Raw genomic sequence first — 12,842 nt, 5'->3', positions numbered from 1 at the left:
TATCACAGATTCTAACACTGTATAAAAATAGCCACAGGTCACACAACACTGCTATAGCATCAAGAAATCACTTGGCGACAAGTAATATAATATTAGAACACTTTAACAACTTAGGAATGCATAGCACACTCAGGACTTAAGCTCTCTCACGTTCAAATGGTCAGAATCTATTGCCGGACAAAATGGACGGCCTGGTCAAGATGGACTGCTTGATCAAGGTGGACTGCCTCGTGTCGCCTGTGGGCGATCTAGTTAAAGACTTATGCAACAGGGGAGGTTACCCTCAACTCATGTGGCCATTGGTTGGTGTGGTCATCTGGTCTGAATTAATCAATCAGATCTTGATGGAAATTTTCTACGTCTTAGACACTCTTAGTAAGACAGTGGAAAAAACCCGGTTGTTACACCATCAATCCATATATGGTATTAATACAATGTCAACCTAAAACATGACGAGACTTAAGTAGGTCACATTAGCATATCGTATATAACATGTGTTGTACGTTTTGTGACGTTTAAATTGACCTGCTAAACTGGTAGTGTCAATACGTAGGAAACGATAACCTAAAACCACACAAACTAAGGACCGTACTAATTTAATGGTGTAGTGTTTCAATTTATGGTCTTTCACAAAGTTATGTAAACATTATAGATTATTATACATAGTTTATTTTTTGAAAAATAAGTGTTTGATTTGGTTTTGTCAATGTTACTTACATTATAAACTGCATACAAAACACATATAATGAGATGATAACATAAGCTAATGAAACGACAAGTTACAAATATTATCGATCAAATAGTCAGAGCATTCGTAAAATTGAACATGTACATTAAACGCATGTTTTCTAATCAACAGAGTCACGTGTATGTAACAGATATGCTTGTTATATGGAGCTTGCTGGTCACACACCTGTCAGTGCTGGATCAATTCTTTCAACATTTAGTAAAGTACGTGAATACAACGGTCAACATTTTAATAAAACCACAGGAAACTTTGTATCACCAAATGATGGTTTATATCTTATCTGTGTGACTCTACATGAAATGGGAGATAAACAGATTGGAGTTGCTGTGGTGGCTGGAGACAGGTGGCGTACGTTTATAGAAGTGAAATGTGCCGACACTAGCGCTGCTGGGTCAGTGGTTGTTAACATGAAGAAAGGTCAAGAAATTTACCTTGAAGTGTTTAACGCAGATCAAGGCGCAGCTTTATCATTCTACAGTAGCTTTACTATCGTTAGTTTATAAAAGTACAACACAAAACTTGGTGGATGGGAAATTCTCAAAATAATTAAACAAATGTAACCACCATGTTAAACACACGCTAACTGCTTACTATGTGTGTAGACAACATGTATAGAAACACTTGAATGATTTATGTTATTTGTTTAGTCATCTGTACACAGTTCCATCTAAATCAATGCCATCACCATCTAGGTGTATGGTCAAAATATTGAAGTTTTTAAACAGACAATAACACAAACATAACTAAAAGCGGTTATTGAGGTCTATTTATAACTTCTATTTATAGTAGATATATATTGAAAGATATTTCCATTTTTAATTAATAACATAGCAGAAACATAATTTAGGTGAAAACAGAACTGATTTTAAAATTTAGCTACTTAATACAATGTTTACTTTTAGCCTCAAGTAAAGTGTTATGATGTTTGTTTGATCAGGTGTGTTTAATGTGTACGATTATTAGTGCGAAAGTTATAATGAACGCATGAAGATGTGTTGGGGTGAGGTCGTAGTGTAGTCAAGTCTCAGTATCGTTTGTTCAAGCCGTCCTACGTATTTTATAGTGTAAAAAATATTGAAGCTAATTGCTGTCATGCTGTATGATCATAGATCTACGTTAATGATGTCCTCTTCTATGTTGAAAATCTAGGAATAACTACTGAATGGTTAGATAGGAACATAATGGCATTGAATACCCTCTCACAGCATAACTGCGAGTAACATAGACCCCAGACATAACATAAAGATACATTGCTAGCAGTAGCGTAGCGAGGGGGGGGGGGGCGGGGGGGACATATGTCCCCGGGCGCCGACCTTAGGGGGCGCCAAAATGGGTTGGAAATATAAATTGAAAGGTTGAGGGGGGTGCAAATCGAAAGTTTGAGTGGGGGGTGCAAATCGAAATCTCGAAAGGGGGGGGGGGTGCAAATCGAAAATTTTGTCCCCGGGCGCCGGGAAGGGTCGCTATGCCTCTGATTGCTAGCTACGCGTGTGAAAGCACAAATTTAAGTAACTCACACCAAGACTGATGTCGACCGTTACCCTTGTCAGACTTTAACATTTGAACGGTGTGGTCGTGTGGTATGTCATGTGATAACCTGAAAGTGTCGGGTTTGGATTTCCAGCTAGAGTCGACTACTTTGTCTACTGAATCGTGCTAATTTAAATAACAAACGTATTCAACCGGTAGTAACTTCAGCTTGTGGCCTATTGTAAAACCTGCTTCTTATTAAAACAAATTAAAATAACAAGTACCTATAGAACATCATTACACTGAAATTCGGACATTTGTCACATTCGGACAATTTCCGTTTGGGAAATCGGCCTTCTGGCAAACGGCATTCCGGCAAGTGTCTTTCAGGGAAACGTACGCTCATGTTATAATGTAATGTATTTTAATTTCTTCAATCTTAAAACATTCCTTTACATTGATGCGACATGAAGCAGCTATGGTGTAGGATAAGTATCTTTTAGAAAAATATATTCCAGTTAAAACGTTTATTGGAAATTGTAATGTTGCTGAGGTAACATACCGGCAGCCATTTTAATCAAACAACAGGAAAACTTGAAGCACCAGATGATGGTTTATATCTGGTTATTGTGACGCTAGTAGCCGGTGGAAATAATCCAATTACGGTTCAAGTAGCAGTCGGAGAACTAAAGTATAAAACTATTTATGTGAAACCTGATAATATTTCTGCTTGCGGATCAACTGTTGTTCCGTTGAAGAAAGGTCAAGAACTATATTTTAAAGTTCAACAATCAGGACCAGGGTCTTTCCTGCAAAAAGGAAACGGTTTCACTATTTTAAGAATTTAGCTGAAAGATTAAATATGGTTGTATTTGTAAACCAAAAATTTAAAATCAAAATATAAAACTAAGTTGAATATTACCTTAAGGGTACATTCTCGCTATGAGCTTATAATTAAATTCATACACTAAAGAGGAAACGATGTGGCTATGCGGTAGGGTAAATGTTCTGCTAACCTGAAAGTCTCAAGATAGAATCTTGGTCAAGGCCAGTAGAGCGTATCTGAGTCTTCTTAGCTCTGATGCCTGCCTAACTCTTTAATTAAAACTTTTTTTTTATATGCCGGACGGAGTAGTCTAGCGGTAGAGAGTCTCGAGTTCGAATCCGTGTTCAAGTCAGTTAACCGTCCTTGAGTCCACCCAACTCTGATGGGTACCTAACTCACGTTAGGGTCAGTACAGGCGGCTGGGCATAGTGCTGACCACATTATCTTTTCATATGCCGAGGTCACAGAAACAAGTGAACTCTACTTCACTTGCCCCATAGACCGTCAGGTTTGAAAGGGAAACTTTACTTTTACTTTACTTTTTATATGCCGAGGTGAAGAAACTCTATTTCATCTGCCAAATGGATCGTTAAGTATAAAGAGGATTATTTATTTTATACACTGAAGATATCATGACTGTTTTATAACTCTACCTAGCGTTATTTTTACTGCACTTAATATTAAGACTGTATATTTGTAATATTATTAAATCATAAATATTATTCTATGAATGAAACATATAATTGTATTTTGCAAATTTAACATTTTTGTTTGTATTGGAAATATATATTTTTATTATTGCGGAGAACGTAATAAAATTTGGTTCTAATTGTACATTTGTTTAATATCTACTGCTGTCCCATGTGTTGTAGAAAAACCTAATTAAAGTGGTATCGCTTTAAGCAATAGTTTGTGTACGAAACGTTTCTTCACTATAGACAGATAATATGCAAACATCTCAAAACCATATCGAAATATAATGTCAAGTTCTTTTCTCGCAAATATGTGCCGAGCACTACATTAACTAACACATCATTTCAAGAAGGTTGGTGGATTTCTTGGTTGTGAAAACTTGAAATGATTAGTGTGAAGAGAGCACTTATCATTTTCGTATCAATGGCCCGTCATTAACATGGGCGTTCACTGAGATTTTAAAAGGCCGAGATCCAAGGTTTATATTTCACCCATCTTATTTGCTTGTTATTTACTCTACGTTGACTTTGTGTATTGCAGAGAAATGTATTACTGACAGACATACAATTTAATTTATAAACAGTCTATCAGCAGTCATGTACTGTTTGATTTGATCACACCTGATTTAGAGCTGATATAAGTGATAAAACCAGTCAGTGATAACACGATATTGTGCTACATAGGTTTATATTAAACTAAGATTAATGGTATGAATTGAAGCCAAAGAACGGATCAGGACAAAGTACACCTAAAGCAGGCATCACTAAGTTGTAGCTGCAACTTGTGTTCATGACTTCACACATTGTTGATTAAGTGGAGGCAAAATTTGTTAGTGTATTGGAACTAGAGTGATTAAATCAAGTGCCAAACAGCTTAGAACTTTGGATTATTCAGTCAAATGTAAGTTTACATTTAGCAAACCTAAAGTTAGTGATAGATAAACTTTAGACATCTGACTTATCAAGACTAGATAGTTGAGCAAATGCACCGTAATGATACAATTATACTGATATACTGTATTTAGTTATTTAAGAATATATTTTTATAAACCTTTTTAACGCCCGATTGCACTGAAAGTGCCTTCCGACTTAGGGCGATATACGAATATACCGTTAATGTTTAGGGAGATTACTACTGTTTTATTTTTTTTCCGTAGTATTAATATGTATTAAAATAACATTTTGCAACGAATGTATACGTTTTGTCACTACAAGTGATTATATATATTACTTTCGTACTAACCCATATCCTGCTAGCGTTCCATAGCTTGTAAAACAACTGCTGAAATTAATTTACCACACCTTGGTACCACACCTTGGTATCACATCTTGGTACCACAATTTGGTATCACACTTTGGTATCACACCTTGGTAACACACCTTGGTATCACAATTTGGTATCACAATTTGGTATCACACCTTTGTATCACACCTTGGTATCACACCTTGGTATCACATCTATGTATCACACATTGGTTTCACATCTTTGTATCACACCTTGGTATCACACCTTGGTATCACACCTTGATATCACACCTTGGTATCACACCTTGGTATCACACCTTGGTATCACACCTTGGTATCACATCTTGGTGTCACACCCACCTTGATATTTTCTTGCTGTATTGTAGCAGTCATGCGGTCAAGGGGGGGGGGGGGGTGGCAATGTATATTTTCACAGATGCAAATTCACAGACACACACGTCTGCAAATGTTTACACCTATCTCTGCATCAACGATCGTAACGTCCACGGATATACGTCATTCTACTTTTTTTTTACAATGTAATTATGTTTCATGAAACATAAATTATTTCAACACATCTGTCATAAGCATAAGAGATTAAACATATCGTCTTTAACTCTTGTTAGTAAACCAAATGTCTTTGTCCTCTGTGATCTTTCACATTGGCTTATGCGACTAGCAAACAAATGTAATAAGTAAAGATTCTATTTTTAAACCAGATGCCTACACGAATTCAGGTCAAGGTTGTTACAGAACAGATACAATATTTGGAAGAACAGATACAAGTTCTGGAACATGTGATTGAACGTATGAAAAATGTAAGATGAAAACATTTTAAGGCTACTACTAATTTTATAACATATTAATGGGTGCTCTGTTGAGACAACAATTTTTTTTTAATTACACAAAACAGATTTTGAAAAGTAAAATTAATTTACCCCAGTATCTTCATTAAATAATAAATATTGTTTTTAAATATACTATTTAGAGATTTTAACATTGTATAGGCCTAATTAGTAATATACCATTTAGACGGTAGAAAGTGTTTTACGTTTGACATTTTCTCATAAAACAGCCATACAAAACGTGGCCAGTTGAAATAATGTTTACGTTTGTGATCACAAGGTTGTTACAAAAAGTAAGGCGTGGCTAGAAGAAAAAACTGACCAATCATCTGTCAGCTACATCGAGCTATCACAAGAACTGGACACAGCAGCCACGGCCTTGTTGGATGTGACGTCACATATTTTAAGTCAGCACTTTAATAGTTTTTATAATTTAAAATCTCAAAGCCTACTGTCATGTGTGTTCAGTAATGAAGTGTTTCTACTGATAAGAATGCAACAAAATTGTTTTACAGTTTAGTTTGCAGTTATTGCAAATACTATGTTAAAGGGATATAATTTCACTGTCGGCCGAATATCATAACACTTTCTATGTTTATCTATATACTACTAAAAGTCAAGTTTGTTTACTCGTTTGAATATTTATTTTTTTGTTTGTTTGTTTGTTTGCCTGATTGACTATTGTGATATGTTCTACTCTATCTGGAGAGCTGTAAAATAGTATGTAGGTAGAGAATAATTTTTTAATGCAGACAGACTGTTAATCACAAATTTATTTAAAGACGTTAATTAATTTATTGATTTATTCATAGTTAAATTAACCGTATTTTTTTAAAAATGTTAATACTTTGAATAAACTTTGTGGGGATAGTGACGTCCCTTGATGTGTTAACTTTTTGGTACAATAAAAATGGCGGACTCCATCATAGACTTTGTGGCCCATTCAAAAGTTTAACGCGTTACAAAGCTAATTTTCTGCCGGCTATAACTTAAATAATACGTCCGTTTGCTGTATTTATTACGTTCCAACACTTATATCAATTTTCAACTATCTTTTTCATTTAGTTTTACGATAAATTTCTCTAGATCTAAAGATCAGCTATCGAAGGAAAGTTATGAATCTAGCCTAGATCTAGATCTAGCCTAGATGTAGGTCACTAGACTCAATGTAAATTCTAGATCTAGAATCTATTTCAGGCCTTAATTATTTTATATAAATCTTTGTTTGGCTAATTTAAGATAAAATTTAATTTGAAAGTTAGTACTACTAGACTTAGATCTAGATCTAGAATCTATACGCGTAAATCAAGTTGCATAAGGAGACACATTGTATAGTATAAAATTTCACTTGTGACGTCACGAGTAAATAGCTAAAATGGTAGCGTAGTCGGCTCTCATGCAGGTGGCACGGGTTCTAGACCAATATGTCAAAGGACTTTTTTTTCAATTTTTTTTTTAGATGTGAATGATAAAGTTGCCTATCTGAACTTGGCAAGATACAGGGCAGGTGAAGTAGAGTTCATCTGTTTCTTTGTCCTAAGCATGTGAAAGGATAGTGTGATCAGAGACATGCTCGGCTGGAATCGTTTTTTAAACGATAAATACATGTTGTCTGAGACTTGGCGGGACACTAGGCAGGTGAAGTAGAGTTGAGTAGGTCACATGTGACGTCAGTATATGAAGGGATAGTCCGAAATCGGTGTTTTCGGTGTTTTTAAAAGATAAAAAACATATTTTTGAATGTGGGGTCTGTTTTTTGTGACGATAAGTGACACTGCAGTAGCGTACCGAGGAGGGGGGGAGGACGGTAGGGGAGGGGAGGCGGGGGGGAAGGGGAGGCGGGGGGGAGGTGGAGGGGGGAAGGGGGGGCGGGGGGGGACATATGTTGGGGCGCCAAAATGGTTTGGAAAAATAAATTGAAAGGTTGAGGGGGGTTCAAATCGAAAGTTTGAGTGGGGGGGGGGGGGTGCACATCAAAAGTTTAAGGGGGGGGGGGTTCAAATCGAAAACTTTGTCCCCGGGCGCCGGGAAGGGTCACTATGCCTCTGAGTGACAGACGTGATGTTTTTTGATGGATGATCCCCGAAACCCACAGTTATCCAACGGATGACGGGTATTCTAGTAGTTTTATAAAATCGACATCACATTAGTCAATCTTGTAAATCCTTACATTGAAAAAAATGAAGAATTTACAATCGTTTCGTGTAACCTTATTCGCCCTAAAACAAGGCTGAAGAGCCATAAGGGTTAATAGAACGTTAAACGCTTTTTTTCTAAATACTACTGATTATATATTCGATAAACAGTCATGTAAAAGTTAAATTTAAAATAAATGTACACTATATATATCTATATGTTTCGGACATTTTGGAACTAATGGTGTTTGTTTAAATTTAGATCACATTCATAGTTGTTTTTTTTCATCAGAGTATTACGTGTTTTGCGTTAGAGCTAAACTAGTAGAACGTATTGCATGTACTATGAAATATTTGTACTCTACAACTGTAATTAAAATAAAATACTATAACCGATTCCAACAGACGAGGGCAACATGGACGTCAACAAATCAACGCCATCTATACCACAGCCTGACACACAGACAACAGCAACATATCTAACAGTGGAATCACCAAGACAACTCAAGACACAAGTTCAACACGCAGCTGGTATATAATATTATTCTTTGAATAACACGTCAAATAACAGCATCATATACTGTAAACCAATGTACGATTGATACATTTGTTTAATTTCATTTTTAACAGTCTATTTTTTAAGATTTGGAACATTTTAAATTACAAACTTATATTTGTGACTATCCTCAGTTGAAGAACATCCTGAACTAGAGCGTAGACTCGCCTATATTGAAACAACACTATCTTCACTACAGGATACACAACACAAGTCTACAGATGACATATCAGAAATAAAACAATGGAGAGACAACATTGTAACAGAACATAGTGACATGGGGGTAAACATTGAACAACTGACTAAAAAACAAAAACAGAATTTTAGAAACCTCAGAAAACAAATGAGTGAACAAGATAACAAAGTAAAGGAGATGAACAAAGAAATTGAAAGTTTAAAAGAAAAAGAATCCAAGTCAAACAAAACACTAGAGAGACTGACTCTAGATATGAAAGAATATAAAAACAATGTACACAAAATAAATAAAGATATGCAAGATTACACTGACAAAATAGAAAGTATAACAAAAGAAATGAAAAGACATTCGGATTTGATGGCTGCCCTACAAGAGGAGTGTGATAAAATCTTGTGTAAAACATCATCTCAAATAGAAAAGGTAAAATTGCTAATTATGTGTATTCACAAGTTTACACATACTCGCCAGATAGTTTATTATAAGCAGGTTAAATAAAAAAAACAACAGTAACTTTATCACCAGTTATACTTTAATATAATTACTACTGTTAAGACACATGTTTATATTAGGTATAATATGCATTAAAAATAATCTGAATTATTATTCTTTTATTTAATCTTCCGATATTTAGCAAAATGTATTGTACAAGCTCCTACAACAAAGATTGATGCCCATTGACAAACTGATTCAAATCTTTAACCAGAACTTGGAAACTAGGGAAGAAAGAATAACGAAGGTATTTGTGTAGTAATTTTAGTAAAAATTTAATTGCGACATTGATAAATCCAGCATACATTATTAACACTTTGTCAATAGAGCAGTTAATACATGTTTTCTTAAATTAAATGATACATCTATAACTTTAAAAATGACACACCCTTTAAATTATTTTATATTCTTATAAGGTTCCATAACCATTTAACATCAGTCAAGTTATTGTATGTTGTACGTAACTGTGTGATTTTTTCACTCATTTTATAAAATCTTTTTCAGCTTGAAACTATTGAAGATACTATTGCACTGTTGACCAAAGATATAAATCTATTAGGTAGGTTTGTCTGAATTATTTTTCAAACCAAATCGCACATCCAGACAGACTATAACGTGATGTTCGTTAGCCAGACAGACCATAACGTGATGTTCGTTAGCCAGACAGACCATAACGTGATGTTCGTTAGCCAGACAGACCATATCGTGATGTTCGTTAGCCAGACAGACCATAACGTGATGTTCGTTAGCCAGACAGACCATAACGTAATGTTCGTTAGCCAGACAGACCATAACGTGATGCTCGTTAGCCAGACAGACCATAGCGTGATGTTCGTTAGCCAGACAGACCATCACGTGATGTTCGTTAGCCAGACAGACCATAACGTGATGTTCGTTAGCCAGACAGACCATAATGTGATGTTCGTTAGCCAGACAGACCATAACGTGATAAAGAATGGAACATTTCACTCACCCATAGTGCCAGTCTCTAGACCCGTGGGTTTCCGTCAGGTGTTTGTTTCCTTACCTGGTACATTACACCACCTGGTATGTCGGGGGTCGACTCTAGTATAGTAAAATATTTACATAGCTGCAGTTTAAAAGTAACTAATTAATTAATTCCATTTGACGTCACATCTATTATACAGACCGAGTCCCAAACGAGCCAGGGTTTACATCTAAAATAAAATTAACTGAAATAAATAAATAATTATGACATTAACATCTTAATATCTAATTAATTGACTAACGTGAAATGAGCAATACAAATGGTTGATTGTGATAATTAACCTATTGGTTTTGATAGAGTTTCATAAGTAGCCCTACAACAGATTAACTCCAGCTCAGGTGATTTTTGTTTCATTATATTAACCTCCTATAACTGAACTATAATGTAAACACACACGGAATCTAATGTACGTATATAGTATGTGCCTTACTTTTACTTATTTATTACGTGACCGGTTACACTTGTATACAATCAATAGTTTCAAATCTTCTTAGACGATAAATTAAGAACACTAAAACTGAGGGCGATAGTTAAATAACAGTTGAAATTAGTTGTATTAGAGAAAATTATTTTAACTTATTAAACTTGTGTAAATGAACATTGTATGAACCAAACAATCAGAGTATGAAATTAAACATTTTCATCATTCATATGTTTTCCAATCTCCAGAGTCACGTGTATGTAATAGATATGTTTGCCATCTGACGGTTTATGATCACACATACGTCTGTGATGGATTAATGCTTTCAACTTTTAGGGAAGTACGTGAATATAACGGTCAACATTTTAATGAAACAACAGGAAAATTTGTATCACCACATGATGGTTTATATCTCGTTTGTGGCAGTCTACACGAATGGGAAGATAAACGGATTAGAGTTGGTGTGATAGCTGGAGACAGGTTGTGTAAGTTTATAGAAGTGAAATGTGCCGACACTAGTGCTGCTGGGTCAGTGGTTGTTGACATGAAGAAAGGTCAAGAACTTTACTTTGAAGTAGATCGCGCAGATAAAAACGCAATGTTATCCAGCTACAGTAGTTTTACTATCGTTAGTTTATAGAAGTACAACACCAAAGATGGTAAATGGTAAATTCTCTAAGCAATAAAATATGTAACCACTATGTTTAACACACGCTTACAACTTACTATGGGGTTAGACTACATGTCTACATAAACTTAAATGGTTTTATATGTTATTTGTTTAGTCACCATTACACAATTCCAACTTATGAAATGTGATTATAAATTTAACGTGTTCCACTTCACTAAAATAAACATATAGAATATCTCTTTTTTACATATCTTTTACACCTCTATGTGAAAGCTTTCTGTGCATCATTTAATTCGTGTGCGTTTTGTGTTTTATCAATAAAACATACTTTTTGTGTTTGATCTGAAATTTAAATATATATATATATATATATATATATATATATATATATATATATATATATATATATATATATATATATATATATATATATATATATATATATATATATACATATATATATATTCTAAATGCTTCAACCTGCACCCTCACAGCTGATGTTTTTCTTACCCTCACCCTCACACTTACCCTAACCAATAGTGGGTCACACATAATAATAATATGTATATATTAGATATTCAAATATCTCCATTTATACGTATGTATGTGTAAATCTGTATATATATATATATATATATATATATATATATATATATATATATATATATATATATATTATAATCATCACAAAAATGTGAATTTATGACTTGCTTTTAGGTTCTCGTATGACAGCTTTTACTTTTTTTTCTGCTCTTGTACATCTTGACAGGGGCTACAGATGAGATCAAAATCTTACGACCCTAGCTTAGCAATTGCCAACTATCTGCTAATTCAATTTGAACTAGATAGTAGCAGCGTGGTTGTACTGCAGTGCACGAATATTATTCGCATTGAATTCTTGATAGGTAAGACTGGTCTTTTTGAGAGAGGTTGGTGTATATTGTCTGTTATGTGAGGCTTGTCTATTGTATGTTATGACTGGTCTGTTGAGAGAGACTGGTATCTTGGAGGGTAAGATTGGTCAGTTGAGAGAGATTGGTCATTTGTATATTACGACTGGTCTTTTGAGAGATGCTGGTGCCTTTAAAATTTGTCAGTTGACAAATGCTTGTGTCTTGTATGGTAAGACGGGTCTGTTGAGAGAGACTGGTCGGTTGAGAGAGGCTGATATGTTGAGAGGCTGGTCTGTTGAGAGGCTGGTCTGTTGAGAGAGGCTCGTCTGTTATGTGGTAAGACTGGTGTATTGAGAGAGGCTGGTCTGTTGAGAGAGGCTGATATATTGAGAGGCTGGTCTGTTGAGAGAGGCTGACATGTTGAGAGGCTGGTCTGTTGAGAAAGGCTGGTCTGTTATGTGGTAAGACTGGTGTATTGAGAGAGGCTGGTCTGTTGAGAGTGACTGGTCTGTTGAGAGAGGCTGATATGTTGAGAGGCTTGTCTCTTATGTGGTAAGACTGGTGTGTTGAGAGAGGTTGGTCTATTGAGAGAGGCTGATCTGTTGAGAGAGGCTGATCTGTTGCGAGAGGCTGGTCTGTTGAGAGAATCTGGTGTATTGAGATAGGCTTGTCTGTTGAAAAATTAA

General features: G+C 35.2%; 1 protein-coding gene across 1 annotated transcript; it reads left to right on the top strand.

Annotated features, from left to right (window-relative positions):
* The first annotated feature begins 4,481 nt into the window (after positions 1–4,481).
* LOC131944692 (repetitive organellar protein-like) lies at positions 4,482–11,272 on the top strand. The gene is made up of 8 exons (XM_059305483.1): positions 4,482–4,637; positions 5,701–5,799; positions 6,107–6,233; positions 8,367–8,492; positions 8,652–9,133; positions 9,345–9,449; positions 9,707–9,761; positions 10,881–11,272. Exons 2-8 carry the CDS (start codon positions 5,701–5,703, stop codon positions 11,270–11,272), a joined length of 1,386 nt encoding a protein of 461 aa, XP_059161466.1. The 5' UTR covers positions 4,482–4,637.
* Positions 11,273–12,842: the final 1,570 nt, after the last annotated feature.

The sequence above is a fragment of the Physella acuta genome, unplaced genomic scaffold (assembly GCF_028476545.2).
Source record: "Physella acuta isolate Inbredline_101_S28 unplaced genomic scaffold, ASM2847654v3 ptg000503l, whole genome shotgun sequence".
NCBI classification, from domain to species: Eukaryota; Metazoa; Mollusca; class Gastropoda; family Physidae; genus Physella; species Physella acuta.
This window is presented reverse-complemented; position numbering and strand designations above follow the sequence as displayed.